This window comes from Podarcis filfolensis (assembly GCF_964270895.1).
Source record: "Podarcis filfolensis genome assembly, chromosome: 7".
NCBI classification, from domain to species: domain Eukaryota; kingdom Metazoa; phylum Chordata; class Lepidosauria; order Squamata; family Lacertidae; genus Podarcis; species Podarcis filfolensis.
Window position 1 is genome coordinate 43,166,856 of NC_139603.1, and position 21,897 is coordinate 43,188,752.

A 21,897-nucleotide genomic window follows, 5' to 3' on the forward strand; every position below is an offset into this window, starting at 1 on the left:
ACATTATCATGAAAGAAAAGCTGCTTGGTTCATAAGAGAGGTGTGGGGGGAGGGTAGGAAATAGCCAACATTCCCAGCTGGTGAAAACTGTGTGGAAAATATTAATCCACACTAAAAAAAAACATATTAAATACATTCTTTCTATACAACAGTAACAGATAGGAACTTTAGTTCTAGAGAAACTTAGGAACTACAACTTTGTAGTCCTAGAAGTTCCATTGAATTCAGTGGGAGTTACTTCTGAGTAAAGAAGCAAATGGTTAGACTTATGAAACACTTACTTGGAAATAGGTTTTGTTAAAATAAGTAAGAGAGAGAGGGGGGGGGGAAGGAAGGAATACTTGACAATATACACCAGTCTCTTCAATACCATTTGATTTATCCATTCAACTTCCTTCGCATCTCCAAAGGAAAAAAGTTTATAAAACATAAAGACTAAAGTAAAGACTAAAGTAATGTTAGCGTGATCCTCAGTGTGTTTACTGATTTAGTTCAACTGAGTAGCTTAATCACAATAATAGTAATATATTGGCCTAAGTAAGTTCTGTATTTACCTGTTGCTCCCGACAGGAACATTTAGTTATCAGTATCAAGGAGGACTGTAATACAATTTTTAGGTGAAGCCCTACATCAGGAGTAGGCAACATGTTGCCATCCAGATGTTGTGAACTGCAACAGATTGTGTTGCATAACCCTTATGGTGCAGTGATATTTACAATTGTAAGTCACCACATTTTATGGAGTAAGCAATAAAACTATAAATAATGATGATAATACTGTATGAGATCAACGCTTGATGAAGTCAGAGGATGGGGCTAAATAGTGTTTTCCAGTAGCAGCAGCACTCAAGCGGCCGTCATTTTAAGCAGCCCCTCTCCGGAGCCCTTTTGCGCGCTGCTCATCGTCCCTCCGCTGCCACCACCGCTAGCCCCTGCTGCTCGCAAGACACAGGTAAGTAGCCACCGGGGCTTGTGGTGCTCTTACATCATTTTTTCCCTCCAAAATATAGTCCGGCCCCCCACAAGGTCTAAGGGACAGTGGACCGGCCACCTGCTGAAAAAGTTTGCTGACCCCTGGTCTATATACATGGAAATGTATCTTACATGCATGTTCAAGAAATAATCACTTCAGTAATCTTTACGGGAGACAACCACATGCCACAGAATATTGCAAGGGACATCATTACTTTAGAAATGCAGTAATGTCCTCTTATGGGAATGAGCAAGAACCAACACAATTTACTGTGATTAAAGTCTTATTAACACAAAATGGCAGAGTGAAACAGCTTTGCAACTATAAGTGTTAGTACACAAATAAAAATAACAAGACAGTCAGGTGTAACAACATAGAAAAACATATATTTTTTGGACCATAAACCTAAACTATTAGGCAAGCTGATTGCCTTTTATGGATTGAAGGTAGGAAAACCAGGAAAACCAGGAAAAATGCAGTGGAGGCCTAAACACACCAGGAGGAAAAGCACAATTCAAAGTGTTGGTGCTGACCTTTAAAGCCCTAAACGGCCTCGGTCCAGTATACCTGAAGGAGCGTCTCCACCCCCATCATTCTGCCCGGACGCTGAGGTCCAGCGCCGAGGGCCTTCTGGCGGTTCCCTCATTGCGAGAAGCAAAGCTACAGGGAACCAGGCAGAGGGTCTTCTCGGTAGTGGCGCCCGCCCTGTGGAACGCCCTTCCAGCAGATGTCAAAGCGATAAACAACTACCTGACATTCAGAAGACATCTTAAGGCAGCCCTGTTCAGGGAAGTTTTTAACGTGTGATATTTTACTGTATTTTTGGTTTTTATGGAAGCCGCCCAGAGTGGCTGGGGAGGCCCAGCCAGATGGGCGGGGTATAAATAATAAATTATTATTATTATTATTATTATTATTATTATTATTATTATTATTACTATTTAGAGAAAGAGAGATTTGGGGAAATGAGGATAATGGAAGTAGGAAGTCATAGTGAGACGCTAATAATTTTTAGACCTGAGTAAAGATAAGCTGTCTCCTGAGTTTCACCATGACTTGCAGGGGTACAGTAGCCCCTGGGTCCAGGATATCTGGCAAAAACTAAGCACAAATTCTTTGATGGCTAGTCTACCCAAATGTCGTTGACAGCGACTGTGTGAGTTGGCAGCCAACAACCAGAAAAATAATTCAGGTGGCTGAAGGTAGGCTAACCATTGTAGGCTTGAGCTAAGTCAATTCACCACCCTGGGATCCTCATAACCCTCCCAGTACAGTTATTTAAAAAGAAAAAGCTTTATTTTCAGATAATACTGCCTTGTGCTTCTCATAAGGGTTCTGACATTGGATAGGAAAAGCAACAAGCACGAACAGGTAAATGGCCTGTGAAACTGCTGCTTTTTTGGTCTCTTGTTCGTTGCAGTTATTGTGGCCTGGCCCTTACAGGTCTTTCTTGTTAACAACTGGAAGTTGCAAGGAGGTTACCCGCACTTCTGGTCAGGCAATCACATTTTTAAAAAATGATTGACCCTGCTTCCATAGCACCTTAACTCTTTTGTGTGCTCTCCACAACTCACTGACATTGTAATTCTCAATTATATCTACTTCCCAATATTTTAGTGAAAATAAAGAGGCACAGCATGTAAATGCCTTCAGTTAAAAGATACTGGAATCATACTCACCCGTTCTTGCCCTGCTGTATCCCAGATCAGAAATTTATGAAGTTCATTCCCACAAGGCACAGTTTTAGTCATGAAAGAAGCACTAAAAGGTTGTAAGAAAAAGCAGTACAATACTTAGATATAAGCTTCTTATATTATCAACAAATCGTTTCTTAATACCGGGCCACTGTTAATACCTGGGCAGGTATGTACATATACTACAGATGAAAAACACTGCTGCTAGATAATAAAAGTACCAGTGATGTTCAATCAAAGATTTACAGAAGTTGCTATATGAATGTTGCTATTTTGAACTATATCAATGTAGCATTTTCTCTGAATAAATGAAATTATTAACATATGACCTTCCAGTTCAATGAGAAAAAATTGAATTGTTCCAGTAAAAGTTGGCGAATTATTTACAGTTAAGTATCTTGTATCTCTTTGAATTATGGTGCTGGACTGCAAGAAGATCAAACCTATCCATTCTTAAGGTAGGCTAACCTTTGTAGGCCACCCTTGAGCTAAGTCAATTCACTACCCTGGGTTCCTCATAATTGATCCAGTGAGCCCTGAGTGCTGACCGAAAGGACAGACCCTGAAGCTGAGGTTTTAATACTTTGGCCACCTCATGAGAAAAGAAGACTCCTGGGAAAAGACCCTGATGTTGGGAAAGATTGAGGGCACAAGGAGAACAACAGAGGACGAGATGGCTGGACAGTGTTCTCGAAGCTACTAACGTGAGTTTGACTGAAGTGTGGGGGACAGTGGAAGACAGGAGTGCCTGGCGTGCTCTGGTCCATGGGATCACGAAGAGTCGGACATGACTAAACAACAACAACATCTCTTATGCTGCTGCTCATCTGAGTAGTGCAAGGGGTACTACTATACCAATGTGATTTTTTTCTGCCAGCATAGCACTATGCTATGTTGGCACAGAGGGACTTGGGCAATGATAGAATAATTCCTGGCAGGCATGACACAAGGATAAAATCGTTCTTTAAGCCTCCAAAGTTTTCTTTTTAGCACAAGTTGACAGATTTGTCTCTAGACATAAACATGCATGCATTAAATTCAAATCATATATTGCATAGTTGGTAAGCTTTGAAGTTTTGGAAAAATTAATGAAGATGAATTACATGCCATGCACTTACACTGTGCTATCCTGTCTTGTTAAAAGCCAAGGCGATGTGATGAATTATAAAATCTTTGGAAGCAGATACACGCCTAGGAACTGTCAGCAAGTAAATTTTAAATATCATAATTTGGGTTCCGATGTTCCTCATGTAGATGCTATTAAAACCAAAGCTTAATATACAAACCTAAATAAAAGAGCTATTTAATACCATGTTGGGAGAGAGGTCAAAAACATCAATCACTTATATGGGCCTTAAGCACTAACTTTTTCAAAAAAGTTTTTTTGGGGTTTTTACATCTACTCAAATGGCTCAGAGCCATAGGCTTTCCACAAATCAGTTATATTCCAAGAGCTCTTATTACTTTATTTAATAAAATAGTTGCTGGGCCAAAGCCTGCCTGAAAACCATAGCTATATAAAAGAGAGCCAATGTGTCACAGTTGTTAAGAGTGCCAGACCAGGGTTCAAATCCCCACTCAGCCAGGAAGCTCACAGAGTGCCCTCTGGCCAGTTACTCACTTTCAGCCTAATCTACTGTATCTCACAGGACTGTTGTGAGGATAAAATGGGGAGGAAGAGTACCATATATCCCTCCTGAGGATACAAGGAAATGCAGTCTTTATGCACACAGATGCACTGGTTATTTCACATGTTCCCAGAACTGTAACTTGACTTATACGAAGTCCTGCCAAAGCATTTACTGACAATGGCTATGTTCCAACACAAATGAGCAGTAAATAACAAAATAAAGAGACAAAAATATACATCTGTTCAGTAAAGTAATTGTAATAAAATAGAGGTTTGAGAGAAGCTAGAAACAATATATTAATACTGAGATCTAATTGACTGCTAATTAATGTTTATACATCAAAACTCATTATAAAATAACTAAAAACCCCATAATTCCATCCTCTAGAAGCTAGACTAAAAAAAAACCCCACCTAGTTGCATAACAAATAATAACTCTTCAAGGTACATAATGGATAATAGTGTGGAACTGGCATTACCTAAAGAGAAAGTTAATAGGCTTACTCAATTAATAGCTCTCTACATTATACAACACTTCGAAAGAATGAACAAAACGACTATTGTGTTGAGTAGTGAGCTTTCCCATAAACTTGAAATATAAATGGGTTATATCAATTCTGTTTATTTACTAAACTGAAACTGTAGTAACATATTATATGTATGTATGTATGTATGTATGTATGCATGTATGTATGTATGTATAGTACTTACCCAATAGTGGGGCTAATATTGTGGTCAAAATGATCCTGAACAAATCGACAAACTATACTAGATTTGCCAACTCCAGTATCCTGAAAAATAAGAAAGGAAGAATCAATTCAACATTACATTGAAATAAGATGTGGGTTAAAAAGAACAATTGTCTAGTCTGAGGAATGTTTACTTAACTACCTAATGGTCCATAATAAGTTTTTCCTCAGTACATGCCACTTATACTGCAGTGTAGAAATCAATAAAGTCCTGAGGCAGCTGTGATTTAAAACCATTCAGGCAGATTCTAGTCAGTAACTGTGGCAGAATAGTGATATTGCTATTACGAAAAATTTAGCCCACCTACTGATTTGATTTGAGATGTTGCAATTCCAGGATTGTGAAGTGTTTTTTTAAGATTAGAAATTATTTGTAGGCAACTTCAGGCAATACCATTGTTATTCCTGATTTGAAGTGAATGTTTGAAAACATAAACTGCATTTCCCCTTCTGTGGTTAAATGGTTTCCTGTTCAGCTTTTAAAATCTAATTTGTTCCAAACAACCCCAAACCACCTCCGGTTAATACACATCTTGGTAAATATCATGGTAGTTTAGCAGCTCACATATTAAAAGACCCTGGTTTTGCAAATACCTACCATGTATAAGCTGATTTAATGTTCTCATAGTCTATTGTTCATTGATCCTATTGGAATTAATTGCGATAAAGTGTATGGAATTTGCCCTTAACTAATTTGACTCACTGTTTCTGTGATAAGACTTCTGCATCTATGTTCTAATGCATGCTTTTTTTGAGTTGGGGAAGCTTAATGATTCATTTTAACTTCCTTTTCCTCACCCACCTCAAGTAAGATAAAAATATTCAAGGAGGGTGTGAAGCCTGGGGGGGGGGAGGGTGTGGCTGGTGTCCTGGCCCTCCTCAGCCAAGGAAGAAACATGCCTGTTAACTCTTTATGAATTCATCTATGTCTCCTGGTCCTCCTGGTCCGCTCCAGCCTCTGAAGTTCCCTTGAGAACAGAGTGAGCAAGGGGGAAAAAACCTACCACTAATCATCATATCAGAAGTCAGGAAACAATATTGCCTAAAGCCAAGTGGCTTCCCGGCTTCTCCCCCTCCCACTGCAGCAGCCACAGCCCCCACCCCGTATGCATACGTCTGACTTGCTTGCTCCTGGTGTTTTTATTTATTCAAAATCCTGGCCCCCGTTTCTTAAAATAAAAGATGTCCTGCTTTCAGTATGATTTTCCAGTCCTTTTGTACTTACTGTCTTGCTACATTAGCACATTGTGAACTGCACAGACTGATTTGTGGGTCTCACTGGACAGCTGGGGTTGGAGAAGGTGACTTTTACTCATTCCCTGCTAATTACATGCTTGAATGGGGACAGCACTCCTCACTTAGGGGGACGGGGGAAGGAGGACAATACATTTAAAACAAGAACTTACATTACTGGGTGGCCAGATAAATAAAATAAATTTAAAACAGAGAAATTGCTAGAGGAAAAGCACAATTTGGATGTGCTCATTAGAAGTCATAATATAGGTTAATCTTTCCTCTAATAGTCCCCTTATCAAAATAGGTTTGTTTCACTTGCACGTGGTTGGTTTGTGTAAGCATTTTCTTACTGCAAGGAGGTAAAATGTTTAATATCCTAATCCTAAAAAACATTACTAAGAAGTAGGTCTAATAAAAACACACACATATATATCCAAGTAAGCAAAGGGTAGAAAATGTAAGAGTAATTTGAGCTGTAAAGCTGTGGAAAACATAATTTGTGTATGCTTTTTTGACACTGCCACGGTTTCCATGCACATGAATGAACCTTGCTCCCTCAGTGCAGTCTCTCATCTTGCCACAAGAGGAAGACCTAGCCAGCATTTGTTACACCATATGTTCAGATAACACACGTGTTATTAAACAACGCTAATAAGTACCTAAATCCTTTTCATTTAAGAGCAACATCACGTTAATATGCATATAGGTAAGTAGCCTTCAGTAAAGTATTGAACTGCCATAATTTCACACATACATACACCCTACCTAAGGCTGCAGCATAAAGCTTGTAACCCTACTCTTAAAGTGCTCACACCATCCAACATCTATCTCTATTTCAGTACAAAATAAAACATATAATAATGTGTCCCTTTACACTATATAGTTTAAAGAAGGAGTTCTTAAACTGTGGTCTGTGGACTAATGTTGTCCCATGAAATCCATTCAAGTGATCTGTGGTAAAATTGCAAGGTGTCAAGAATATCTGTACACTCAGCCCTGCACTTTGCATGTTTTTTCTTCTGACAACAATGGAGATGAAGGCTGTGTCGATCAGGGCCAGATTATCAAACAAGCTTAAAAGACCCTAGTATGGGATCTATGATTTTCATAATATGACACTGGTTTTGATAATGATGGAGGTTTATTCAAGAAGTAAAACCAATGCAAGTTTACCATGGTCTGTCCAGATCCCCAGCGGTTTTCAAGTGGCCTGTGGGGGAAATGGTTTGAGAACTGCTGGTCTAAAGGACTATATTCAACCACTGCAACTCTCTGGCTAGCCTGATGGAAAGGAAGCTATAAAAATATATCTATTTATAGTAAAGCAAACACAAAAGTCAGTTTTAAACGACTGCATGGGAAAAAATGGCATTTTCTTACTGTTATGCAATATTAAAATTGCTTGTGTGATTTAAAGATTTTGTAAGCATTCTGTTTCTTATTTACATAAAGATTGGCAACATAGACAGACAAAACAGTAGTAAGCAAGCATAGTATTTTAAGTTTCAGGGGTGTTTATTAAATACACTGTCAGATTTCCAATTTCATAACTTCAACCAGATGCTACTAAAGAACAAAACTTTGTTACAACTTGGCGTATTATCTTATATGTTAAATTTCCATTTGCACAAACTATAACTACTATGATATTATTGTAGTAATTTTTATTGGGGATATCCTTTATTCAGCACTTTGAGATGTAAAATTGCTTCAAGATGCTTTATAGGAAGCAATTTATAAATGAAATACTTAAATCATATTTTTGCCTGTTATTTTTATTATTTGTTTAAATGTGGAAAAAATAATTTTCCATACACAAAGTTGGCTTAAGATTTTGATTTTAAACATATCCTATGGAGGATTACCTCCCTTTATTCTATCCCGCTTGCTATGGTTGCCATGTGTCCTATTTTTCAAGAACACATCCTCTTTTTAAGGGGTAAAATCTGAGACAAATTGCATTTATTTGCTTTGAATAGCTGTCATAAAAGGTAAAGGTAAAGGTACCCCTGCCCGTACGGGCCAGTCGTGTCCGACTCTAGGGTTGTGTGCCCATCTCACTTAAGAGGCAGGGGGCCAGCGCTGTCCGGAGACACTTCCGGGTCACGTGGCCAGCGTGACGAAGCTGCTCTGGCGAGCCAGCACCAGCGCAGCACACGGAAACGCCATTTACCTTCCCGCTATAAAGCGGTACCTATTTATCTACTTGCACTTTGACATGCTTTCAAACTGCTAGGTGGGCAGGAGCTGGGACCAAAAGACGGGAGCTCACCCCGCCGCGGGGATTCGAACCGCCGACCATGCGATCGGCAAGCCCTAGGCACTGTTTTACCCACAGCGCCACCCGCGTTGATCTGAGACAAACTGCATTTATTTGCTTTGAATAGCTGTCATAGCATCCTCTTTTTTGCTCTTCATGATATGGCAACCCTAACACCTCCACCAACCACACAGAATCTTACCAATCAGCCCTAAAAGAGGTCAGAGAAAGAGATGGCTGTGGGATGTGGCGAACATAGTTAATATCTGTGTGCAGATGGGTAAATGTGGATAAATATGATCAATTATTTGTAAATTTTAGGGAGCAACTTCTGAGGTAGAGGAAAATGCCTGGGAGAAACCATTTCCTGAAATTCAGTACAAGAGGAAGTTTTCCTCCCTTACTGCTGTTTCCCCAGCTGATCAGACAGTGACAGCTTTGCAACTTTTTCCATGTCTTACTAGTGCAGTCATGTTTCTAAAACCACATTTCAAAGATCTGCTCTGCTGCTTGGAGAGTATTTGAACCTGGCTGTCAATGAATACAAGTTGTATAATACTTTTGGGAGTGTTCTGAAGATTCTGGCTACACTTTTTGGAATTTTTTTTTTAATTCAAGGGCTATTCCAAGGTGGCTCATATTGAAAAGAAAACCCAGTCCAGTTCCGTTCAAAACAACTTGGTTTTATTTTCTTGTGCTAAACGTTGAATCTTTTTCATGCTTCCCACAGGACTCCACATATGACTTGAGGGTGATGTGGTCAACCCACAGCCTGTGTAGTCCATAATCAACCAAGTGCAGATAATGAAAATACAAACAGTTGGCAAAATATACATAGTGGAAAGCAAGCCTTGGTTTTTAAACTGTTGCCCATAGATAAAAGTGCAAAACTATAGACTAGTCTTAATGTCTCATCTGGAAAATAAGAACAGCCTATGTCTTTAGGGCCAGCAAGTGTATATCAGGAGTTCCAGCATGATTTCCAGTTCTTTGCTTCCACAACGATGCAAGTGAAAGTGTTTCTAAGTAATCCTCCCCACAACGACGATATTACTCGACTAAAGACACCACCTCTCTCTGACACTTCCTCCTTCCCCAAATCCCTACATTTGGAGCTGAAGGCAATATATGTACCTCCATAACTGCATCTGGTTGAAGCTATTCATTAACACACTTCACTGAGCCAGATTCAACTAACTAATTCAACCAGATTAAATGAAACATTTGTGCTAGCAGAAGCCAGAACAAATCCCACTATTGCAACTGGGGCTTCCATCCTCCCCCCGCTCCCCACTAAATCAGCTCTGGGAGACAGGAGAACCCTAAGAAAAGCACACGGTGAGTGGGGAGGGGCAGGTTATAGTACTCTGTCGGGCAAGCAGACGTTTGTGCTGACAGAACTATTCTAATAGTGCAATGTTTAATGTTTAATTCCACCCATTAATTTTATTTTCTATTTTAAAACAATCAACTCTGAAGAGTCTCTCTGCCTCCGATTCTCAGTCCCTTGCTGCAGAAAATCATGCCTCGCTGGCTGTGGAGAGGAGGAAGAAGAGGAGTGGCCACCATTGGCCAATGCAATGCGGATGTGCGACATCACATGCAGATGCTTGCACAGTGTGTGTGACATCACATTCACTACATGCAGGCATGTGTGTGTGACGTCACATGTCTGTGGGCAGAAACTCACAACCCTGAGGGAAAGATGGCAATCCTGTGACATACAAAGAGTTCAGTGGATTTATCTTATGAATCTGAAGACCCTTTGCAATGGATGACAAAAGACCATGAAGTTGCTCCAAAGTCCCAAACTTTGTATCAGAAAATATGCTATAATTTTAAAAACTTGCCATTGTAACATGACTAAAGCACTTTACTACAAATACAACAGATTTTTTTTATTACAAATTCATTACCACCCAGAGGTTATCCTGTACACAGGCATTTTTACAAAGGTGGTACCTACTGAACTGAAAAGAAATCCAAAGTATGTTCATTCCCCCTCTCTTGTAGTGGTTCTTCTTGTTAGTACTGAGTAACTCACTATTTCACACTCTTTTGGCCTGGCATACAGCCCTCCCCCACCATCACTTGCCAGTGCAGACTAACTGAACCAACCCATTAAAAAAAATTCCAACCTAAATAAGCCTATTATCAGGAAGTTGTAATATGGGTTACACTTGCATATGACAACATTCTCATGAACTTAGGAGATGAGACAGTACAGGCTGTTTAATACATATTTTAATTATAACCTAGGTGTTATCAAATTCTTTACATTTTCTCTTGCCTGCTTAATCCCACACAGATAAGAGGCAGGAATTGTCTATTATATGCCTATAAAATGTGTTTACATATTTTAAAGGTTCTACTTGTGTTGCAAATCTTCTTGTAAGAAAGAATTCTCAACGTTTCAAATATATTACACAAGCATAGTTGTATATTTGACTTCTGCAAATGAAAAAAAATCTAACTTTGGTAGTTAGTACAAATTAAAAACTAAGGTCAGCCATGGACTCCCAATGACATCAACCACATCCTGTTCTTTTGCTGAAGAGTTAAAAAAAAAGCCTTGTAACAAACTTCTATCATACCTACAATTTATACCTTTAAAAAAACAAAACAAAACCACACATTCTACTTGTGGCTATGTTCTTTTTGCACAAGTACCCTTCTAAGTGATTTCAGTGAAATGAGGCAACCAGGATGCTCCCACCTTTCAGTGATTTTAGCCAATGAGTGAATTGGGAGCTGTGGTTGACAAGTGAGTTGTGTGGACACCAAGCAAAAGGGATTCATGGGATCTCAGAAGAGCTGCTGCTTTCCTCTTCCCTTTAGTGTACTTTTCCTGCTTCTTTCTCATTTTTTAGTCCTTGGAATCTCTGCAGTTTGCCTTTCTCCCCCCCCCCCCAACAACTGTGGTTAGGAACTTTCTGGAAGTTGTTTTTTGCAAATATGATTACACAGTAAGTACAGTGGTACCTTGGGTTACAGATGCTTCAGGTTACAGACGCTTCAGGTTACAGACTCCACTAACCCAGAAATAGTACCTTGGGTTAAGAACTTTGCTTCAGGATGAGAACAGAAAATTGTGTGGCTGTGGTGTGGCAGCAGCAGGAGGCCCCATTAGCTAAAGTGGTGCTTCAGGTTAAGAACAGTTTCAGGTTAAGAACGGACCTCCGGAACGAATTAAGTTCTTAACCTGAGGTACTACTGTATGTTAAAGCATCCCCCTGCAACGGCCAAGGCAAATTATGAAAACTTTGCAAAGAGTCATGTCTGCTGCTGAAGAAGAGTCAAAGGCTAAACACTCATTAAGAATTCACTGTTACATTATTATGCAGTACAATGGTACACATGTCTACTCAGAAGTTTGTGACTTTGTGCTTCATAGTGGTTACTCGCAGGAAAGTGGGTACAGGACTACATCCCAGACCTTGGTATACGGTTGGCCTTAGGAGAAAGCACACTTCTTGTGCCTTTAACAGAGCTGTGGGAGGTAGAACTACAAATTAAGGTTTTTTCTAATACAGAAATATAATTATGGGGAAAGCTTCACCTGCTCACATAGTTTCTGTCAAATACTTTGTCTGTATGGCCATTAAATTATTTTTAGACCCTCTACTACACCTTCAGAAGACGACACAAATTTGCGTGTTCAGACCCAGAGACCTCCCTCCTAAATAAAGACACATTTGACTCAAATTTTAGTTTTGGTTTTGGGTAGAATTTAGGCCACAACTTTATTGATTACAGAAAAGTGAGTGGTTGCAAAGGCTCTGGTTTGACAAGCTCACTACACCCTTGTAGGTAGCGCTGACCCAGAGCTCTATCATAGGTCAGCCAAGGGTGAACACCTGAGGAAGGTGAAAAGCCTGGGAGCAGACTCTATTCACTCCCCAGATGCTCCACGGGACTCAGGCACGGGGTCAACCCCTTTTCGGGGGCTGGCCAAACCAAGTTGAATCTCTGGATTCCTTTAACAGAATACCCTTCACATAGGGATGGCGGACCGTTCTCCCATCCCTATCATATGAACCAGTGCCTATGCACAACCTTACAAGTTGTGACGAATTGCTGCACGGCAGGCGAAGCCCAAATTACAACAGCCAATCAGCCAAGTGGGAAAATTCCTGCCGTACCCGTCCCAAAGACAGACGACACACGACGGCATAGCAAGGTCAATCGCAAATGGCCCTAAAATTAGGGAGAGGTGGGCGGGTGTTCCGATGCACAAGCCAAAAGAGGAAGCTCTGGGTCATGTGCATGGCTTTATATAGGTCCCTCGATCCGTTTAGACTGCAGCCCAATTTGCCAGATTGAAACCCAGCATCGAGTGACCTACCAATCGGGTGTTGTGGCTATCCAATGGACCCACCCACAGTCTCCAGATCTCACCGCAACATGTGCCCTCTTTTAGGAAGGACACGATTTGCATGACACAAAGCATATGCAAATTTTATTCAAATCTGTGTCCTCTTTTGCAAGTGGGTTAGAGGGCCACTAATTAGACTTCATCTCAAATTATATCATCACTTGCATTTGCTCCTCTCCTCATCTAAATCCATATGTACCGTACTCCGTCCAAAACAGAATACAGTCAGATTGGATTCCTTCAATTCCCTTTCAAGGTCCATGTTTTTTGGTGTACAGTATATGCATTTCCACATAACACATTTCAATGCATACAAAAACTACACTTTTTCGGTAACATGCAACTAAATAAACATGTTAATGGAAACAGGTCCTCTAATAGGGTTCCCATATTTGAAACAGTGAAAATGTGAGACAGAAGCCTTTTTTGGCCAAAGTTTATGAGCTTTTTTAGTTTTGCCCAAAGCTGTTGAGCGTTTGGGGGCAACCCACCCCCAAGAAAAACAATTTTTGTGCTATTTTTATGGGAATTCGGAAAAAATGACACTGTCAATATGGGCTGCCATACATCTGGATTTTCCTGGACATTTTGCCTATTTCCACTGACTACTGACTGCAACATTTCGGATATGTCCGGATATGTCCGGGAAATTCCATGAACACATTCCAAGCCACAGACTTCAGTATGGTTGCCCAGATTTTATAAAGCCTTATATGCATTTTTGATCACATTTTGCAGTGAAAGGGGAAGAAGGTCTGAACAGTGAAGATATTGTTATTTATACAGCAACACCTATAAAAATATAAATGAAACTTTACTGTTATAAGCACTGACCTGCCTTGTTCTAATAATCTGTATCTGACACAGGCCAGCTTGCTCTGCTACAGGAAGGATATTGCACTCTTGGAAAAACTGACCGTCAAGCCTTTATGAAAGGTGATGTAAGTAAATCACGATCAAAGCTGATGCTTTTGTAAGATATTGCATTTAAGTTCACAAAAGCCTCCTCCCAATGACTAGTAGTCTTGGCTGGTGTAACTGAAACTCTTCATGTCCTCTTTTTTTCCTGTGTTTCTCTCTGACATTTGTTTACAAGCTGGAGAGTTGTGCAAGCCTAGTACATGCAGTACATCCACAGAGTCTTATTTAAAAAGCCTCTTGTAAATCTAACTTTAGCATTCACAGATTTCACAAGACAATGAGCTTTCAAAATACTGACTCTAAAGGTACAATCCCATGCACTCGTGTGAGTTAGGGCCTACTGAATTAAGAGAGGCTAACAGCACAATCCTATACAGGTCTACTCTACTGAAAGGTTCAACTGAATTCAACGTTACTTATTCCCAGATAGGTGGATACAGGACTGCAATTTAAGGAAATATTCATAGAACTGGCTACGGGTTTTGCTTGCTCAAGAAAAAAAGCACGCCACATTTTCTAGAATAAAAGTTCAGTAATCATGCTGGAGATAGCTAACCTAAAAAAATGAAAGGTCATATACCATAAGATAAACCATGCAAAACTTTATATGTTGAGCTATTAAATGTACAGAAGCAAGTACAGTGGTACCTCGCAAGACGAATGCCTCGCAAGACGAAAAACGCACAAGACGAAAGGGTTTTTCGTTTTTTGAGTTGCTTCGCAAGACGATTTTCCCTATGGGCTTGCTTCGCAAGACGAAAACGTCTTGCGAGTTTGTTTCCTTTTTTCTTAAAGCCGCTTGAAGAGGTGCAGTTGCGACGGACAGTGCTTCGCAAGACGAAAAACATCGCAAGGCGAAAAGACTCGCGGAACGAATTAATTTCGTCTTGCGAGGCACCACTGTACAGATCATAAAGGTATGTTACACTTTAACTTCCCTAAGAATACACAGTGGAAAATGCCCACAACAAACTTTTAAAAGTTTTTATTGCTAAAACTGAGGTGTATGCAGTTTTGAATAGTTTTAACATTTATAAAAAGTCTGTATATTGCAGTTTAATTTATGTTACTTATGACAAAAGGAAAGGCAAAGAAGCTGCAAATATAAGTACTTCTCTTTTTCTTTAGATGCTGTAACACAGCTGGTTTGGATAGCAAATGGAAATAAGCTAAGCAGAATGAAACTTCTGCAATTAGTTCATTAGGTCACATACATCTTTTCCATCATTCCAGCGAAATCAGTGAAATAGGGTGGTACACATAAAATACTTGTTTAAAGGTTTTAGAAAGAAGGACAAGAACATGTTGATTGAACTAAGTAACGTCCTAGTAGAAAAGCACCTCTGCACTATAGCTGCCACCCATTCTGCTGCAGCATGGGTGATTATATCCTGCGTGGGTGGCCATTGTACTCAAGGTTTAAAGCAGGAGAAGGATTCTAGGCCAAAACCTAGGCACAGCAAAAATATACAGCACAGCAAAATAAAGACTCCCCCAAGTGATTTGCACAACCTACTGTGGATCCATAGGACAATCATAGGCCAGCTTTCTGTAAAATAAGTTCTGTGGCGCTTACTCTCATGTACGTCTGCAAGAGAACAAGCCTTCGTGCTGGTAATGTCAACAGTTTATCTCCAAGAGTTTTGACCTAAATAATCTATGCAATGGGCTATGTAGCTGGCATTGTTTGGCACGTATTAATTTATTTACATTTATATCCCACTTTTCTTCCATCATGGAACACAATGTGGCATATGTAAGGTGGCTCCCAGGTGTTCTTTCATCCCAGAACTGACCAGACCCAGCCCAGGTTAGCTTCAGCAAAGCTATAGTCCTATGTGCCTGCAGATCATATCTCCACACACTGGAGTAGTTTTTTATTTAATCCATTCTAAGTGGCTCTTTACTTTTTTGGCAAATATTGCTGATTTTTAAACTTCCTTCTTCCTTATTTGTTGTACACACAATGCCATTCTCTTAAAACTAAAACTAGGTTTATTTGTTTTGCCCAAATAAAAGGGAGGCAAGTCTATGTAGTTAGTACAAGCCAAACATGGCTGTGCAAAACAGTGTGTCATTCCAACAAAAGGTTTGTCAAGAACACTGAAAGCAAAAAGAGAAACAACTCCCTGGAAACCGGTCTGTGTTTGCCCGCCAAGTTTCAGCTGAGAGGAACTTAGCACAACTGATGCAAACTCTTCTAAAGACACAGGCACAGAAAGACAAAATTTTAGCTGAGCTGTGTCCGATGTTTAACTGCTTTGCATGCGGGCAGTTTACTGTCCAACTACTGCCAAAATGAGTTGAAGTATGTAGCAATCTCTTTCCTCTCTCCAGCACAAAACGTTACTTGCTAAAGATAAACCACAAAAGACCATGTTTGGATAAAACATATTTTAGCTTGTGGAAGAAAGTTTAAGAGAGGGAGGAGGGATGGGCAAAATCCTTCTGTAGTTCAGCATATGAGAAGCACCAGTATTTTTTTTAAAGCCACCTTTCCCCCATCCCAAAAGAAACAATGAACTAATTCGTATGGAGATGGTGAATCTGGGCCTGGACCACTGCAGGTGGGGGCTGGTATGAGGGGGAGAGTAAAGCTCTCCAGTTAGAAAACTGGACGTCAGGGGAAAGGATTGTAGGACGATCATTTTCTATCTGCATATATCTACAAACACAGGCTCGCCATCTCAGTGAGAACTATATCTCCCAGAAGGTATAAGACTCCATTTCCACCTGGTGGAACGAAGTGAGGTAGAGCAGGAATGGATTAAGCAGGGAAAGATCCCAGGCGCGATGGCGGAGGGTGAGGGGATGTCTGCCTAACATCCCTATCTAGCACAACTGCCAAACTTCCCAGAAAGCAACTCGAGGAAGCGAGAGCCAAACAAGCCTTTGCAGAGCAAACGAACATCTGGCCAAGTGGGGGCCGAAGGGAAGACAAAGGAAGCTCTTCTGCAAAGACCACGAAACTTTCCAAGGTGCCTCGGGGCAGGCATCCTTCTCGCTCTCGTTCCTCAGTTTGCGCGTTGTTGTTTTATCCCCACGACACGGCTTGAGAACCCAGCGCCTCCTCCCCGCCATCTCTCCTTCAGCCCCCACCCCAGCCCACTCCACCTCTTGGTCGCTACTCACTCCAAGCAGACACACTTTCAGCTCTCGTATCGCCATCATCTGCTTGGGGCTTGGCGGCTTCGCATCCTTCGGAGGAGCCAATCTCCCTCGCGCTACCCACTTGCACCGAGCAAGGAAAGCAGCTGCGGCTATTTCTGGGCAGCCCCAGCCCTCAGCCGCCACCGGTCACATGAGCGCAGCCCCGGAGGCTCCAGCTCCTCCTCGCGTCTTTTTGGTGCTTTCCTCACCCAAACCCAACACGTACAAAATATCTGCGCTTCAGCATATTTCAGGAGACGCGGTTTCCATTCTTGGGTCTGTGCTGCCGCTGTTGCTGCTGCTGCATTTCCAGACAGGCAAGTTTAAAGAGACAAACTCTTCTGCTGCTCACAATAGCAGTCTGGAGTTCCCGCCCATTTTTCTCCTCGCACATTCTTCTGGGGAAATTGTTCGATATTCCAAAGGGAACAGCAAGAGGCAATGCTCCAAAGGGAGGGGAGGGGGAGGAGGAGGTGGAGAACATAATCTTTTGGGGGAAACGTTTCAAGTAAAAAAATAAAAAATTAAATTTTAATTCCAAAAAAGTACAACTAAAAGGGGTTGACACATTCAATAAATGCTCATTTATCAGAATTCCACTCAGTCGTGTGTGGGTTAACAAACAAACTTAAAAAGTAATAATTTGTTTTTAAAAGCTTCGCTCCCAAAAAAAAGTGTAACCAGAAATGTCATTGATATATCACTCATGATATAACAGGATTTATTCACAGAAGAAACTGAAAATAATATCTTAGTTAGTCAGGACACTCAAACTGAGCAAGACCTGTCAAGCCCTACTGATTAACTGACATATAATATAATCTGTGCCATAGCCAGGAATGATAATAATAATAATCAAATTCTGCACTGGTAAACTAAAAAGGGAAACTGGATTCTTTGATGTGTACAAGTACTAATTTGCATAATATAGTCTACCACCCCTAGAGATGTCATTAGAAACCTAGCCCTGCCTCAAAGGAATGAGCAATGATTATGGGAAAAAATTCTATGCATACCAGATCTTTCCAGAATCATAGAGCGCTTTCAGACTTGCTATTTTGCCTGTGGGATTTAATCACATATAGCAAATCCAGGTTGTGCAATTAAAATGGATTTGGCTCTTACACAACAAACTCACTTAAGAAAACAAAAACAAAATAGACTTTGCAGTAAGAAAAGTGACAGGAAAATGCATTGTGACGTGTCATAATATAACCTCTACACAAACAGATTAGTAAACAACATGCATCCTATAATCCATACACACACTGTGTGCAAACAAATCAAGATGAATGCACAATAAAAAGGTCAGGAAGTGTCTACAGACATAGAAATTCAGACTAAATACAGTTGTTGTTTTTAGTCCATATTCAGGTAGATATCAATTAGTACTGTATATATCACATAGTAATTTTAGAGTGTAGTAGCCTGGAGGGTGAGGAAGGCTTTAGATGGGCAAAGAGTCAGCCCAAGTATTTTACCACTGTAAAATAATGGTCATGTTCAGAATTTCATACCAGAAAAAAACTTGCCAGCCCAAGTGAGGACTCCTTGCAATAAAATGCAGTGATTGACATAGCCTGTAACTTTCTGTCACAGAAGTGAATTGGCTTAAAGTAAAGCCAAAATAGTAAAGCCAGTCCTTTATATCATGGATTTCAATGGGATCCGCTGAGTTCCGTGGGATAAAGCAAACAGGCTGCAAATGGGACGAACAGATCAAATAAACACCCCATAATATGCATGCAATGACCTAAAAGGCCACAACAATAAATTTCAGTGGAGACATAAATTTCTCCAGTGATGTGGTTCCTTTTCCTGCCAAGGTAAATATAATAATAATAAATTAGTTTAGTTAGTCTAAAAGGGTTTCTTGTTGAAAGGCGGAAACTAACATTTGTCTGCATGTATTAAGGAATTGGACAGGAAAGAAAAAGATATGGAGATGGGTAAATCTGTAGATCAACGTCTTACACACTCCCTCAGTGTCCATGGACCTAAGGCAGATAATCAGTGAAAGTTGTTACAGATTTGTGGGGGAGGACCCAAACCCTAGAAATTAATAAATGGTAATATTTTAACTAATTGGGATATGAAAGGAGTAATATCCGCTGCAGAGGAATTTCTGGGATAGCCTGTGCAAACAGACCTGGCCAAGCTAGGGCCTTTAAGAAGAAGAGTTTGGATTTGATATCCCACTTTATCACTACCCTAAGGAGTCTCAAAGCGGCTAACATTCTCCTTTCCCTTCCTCCCCCACAACAAACACTCTGTGAGGTGAGTGAGGCTGACAGACTTCAAAGAAGTGTGACTAGCCCAAGGTCACCCAGCAGCTGCATATGGAAGAGCAGAGACGCGAACCCTGTTCACCAGATTACGAGACTACTGCTCTGAACTGCTACACCAAACAATACAGGGCCATTGAGAGCCATTGGCAATGCAAGAGAACTGTCCTTTTCCCCTACCATGAGGTGTGACTTGGAAAGTTGTCAGGGTAACTGGACGTGATGTCACAGGAAGAGTTTGGGGCCGTTGGCATAACTGAGAATAAGCTTTAGGATAGCTGAGAAAAAGGCCAGATCCATTTTGGGCAGGCTGGCTGAAGGCAGGCTAGGAGAAATGCCTCAGGCTCCACTGCTGCACTGCTGTGGGGAATAGGCTCCTCTTGAGATGCCTCTTCTGTAAGATCTGTACACCCTCCATCTACATGCAGGTATAAATATATGAATCATAAATCTTAAAACTATGACAGCCTCCAACGTGCCTTCAATTCTCCAAAGGGGCAGAGACCCCAGTTGAGGGCCAAGGCTCCTGGAATCCCATGCATGGCTCAGCAGGGATAGGGGTGGCCTCTAACACTACTTACATCTCACTATAGTAGAAATACAAAATGGTTGGCACTTTGTTTTTCCAAGCCCATCTCCATGAGCTGTGCCAATCAGGAGTAGAGTTTCTAACTTGAACTTATAGGGCCTGAGTCAAGATAGTATTGTCACAAGATGTATTCTCGACTCAGCAAAATGTTCACGATTATATTAGGCAGGGATTCAGGCTCAATTAAGTTGCACCTCTCATCCTCACGACTCACACACCTCCACTCCTATCAAGCCCCAATAGATACAATACACATAAAAGTAGCCTATAGTAAGCCAGCATGGGCTGCAATAATGTATAGAAAAAGCAAATATATATGCCAGGACAACACTGCACCAAATCTCATTGTACTTTCTTATAAATGCCTGACACAAAACAATAAATCTTCCTGTACAGTCATGACCCAGAACTTGTTCCTGAGTACTTTTCATCTTATTTAATTATTACCCTAAAATTGCTGGTTTGTGAACTGTAGTCTCATTCATGTAAAAGTAATAAGTTTACTAACCAGTTTTAAATAGGCTGAAATGTTTTAAGGACTAAAGCACTCATAAAGCACACTACAAATATTTTGTGCAAGATTCAATCTGTTAAACAAATGTGATTATCACGAAAGTCAAGGTCAAACAAGGTAAGGAGGAAATATAAGGACAATCTTCTCTGTTTATCTAACTCACACAAAGAAGAAAAAAATAGAGACATGTCCTTCAAGCTGCCTCTGACCCAATCTGTTCCAGGAAACACCATAATTGTTTGTCTGCATTCAAAGAGCTGTGGTCAGGGAAACATTTCTGGGGAATTTGTCATATTTTAGTATGTTTAAAACTGCAGAAAAACAACTCTGACAATCCTTGCCTTCTCTCCCTCCCCCTTTTGTAGCAGCTTGGTTGATCAGCAACTTTTGTGTTGTTGTTTTCCTTTTGTGATGCTGTGATTTTTTTCCTTCTATAAATAAATTAAGAGAAACTAAAAAAGAATAAGAATGGAGAAAGCACTGCTTAGTGGTAGAGTGCATGCCTTGCATGCGTGTAGAAGGTCCCAATTCAATCCATTGCACCTTCAGCCCAAAAGACCTGCGGTAGCAGTGGTCTGAAAGCAGGAGTCTGAGACACTTCAGTTACAGTGCATAATACTGGGCTAAACAAACCAAAGTTATGAGTGGTATGAAGAAAGGTAACAAATTAATTTTGTGCGTTCAGGTCCTGCTTCTGGACTTCCCACAGGCCTCTGACTGGCCACTGTGATAACAAGATTTTGGACTAGATGGGACATTGGATTAATCTAGCAGGCCAGTCTTATGTTCTCATTAATTTATTTAACAAAAACCAGTTGTGCAGAATGACCCATGTCTAGTCTTGTGCTGACTTCCATTAAAATTACTCTGCTCTTTCAACTGATCTGCTTCTTTTAACTAATCCCATTAGCTGTGCAACTGTTGCTAAGTATACAGTGGTACCTCAGGTTACATACGCTTCAGGTTACATACGCTTCAGGTTACAGACTCCGCTAACCCAGAAATAGTGCTTCAGGTTAAGAACTTTGCTTCAGGTTGAGAACAGAAATCATGCTCTGGCGGCGCGGCGGCAGGAGGAGGCCCCCATTAGCTAAAGTGGTGCTTCAGGTTAAGAACAGTTTCAGGTTAAGTACAGACCTCCGGAACGAATTAAGTACTTAACCCGAGGTACCACTGTAATTACTAAATGACTGTCCCACCTCAGAATGCATACCAGGGATGGCATATTTAAAAGCATTACATATAAACAGGGTTGTTGGTTAGGCTGTGGACCATGGGACCTAAGCACCCCGTAATTTGCATTGGGCCCTAAAATATACTCAGAGTCGAGAGTGGATTTCATGCTCTTTATTCTGCTCAAAGTGGTGAGGAAGAATGAAAATCCCCTCAAAGTATCTGCTTTATATACATTATTTACACAATGGGCTGCACGTGATTGGCTAATTCCGGAATTCTCCTGTAGGCCAATCAGGTTGTGGATTCACTTCCATCTGGAGCTGGATTGGGTGGCTCCTGCAGACCA

General features: G+C 40.7%; 1 protein-coding gene across 2 annotated transcripts in view; it reads right to left on the reverse strand.

The window, feature by feature from the left end:
* Nucleotides 1-18,140, reverse strand: part of RAB31 (RAB31, member RAS oncogene family) — a 41,572-nt gene extending 23,432 nt beyond the window's left edge. Inside the window, exons 1-3 of one of the 2 annotated variants that reach the window (XM_083622687.1) lie at nucleotides 17,214-18,140; nucleotides 5,008-5,087; nucleotides 2,652-2,733 (exon numbers count right to left, since the gene is read on the reverse strand). In XM_083622687.1, the coding sequence (XP_083478813.1) occupies nucleotides 2,652-2,733; nucleotides 5,008-5,087; nucleotides 17,214-17,234 (183 nt within the window). In that variant the 5' untranslated portion in view covers nucleotides 17,235-18,140. Of the gene's footprint in view, nucleotides 1-2,651; nucleotides 2,734-5,007; nucleotides 5,088-16,969 lie in introns of both variants that reach the window. The other variant, XM_083622686.1, reaches the window with a different exon arrangement.
* Between the last annotated feature and the right edge of the window lie 3,757 nt (nucleotides 18,141-21,897).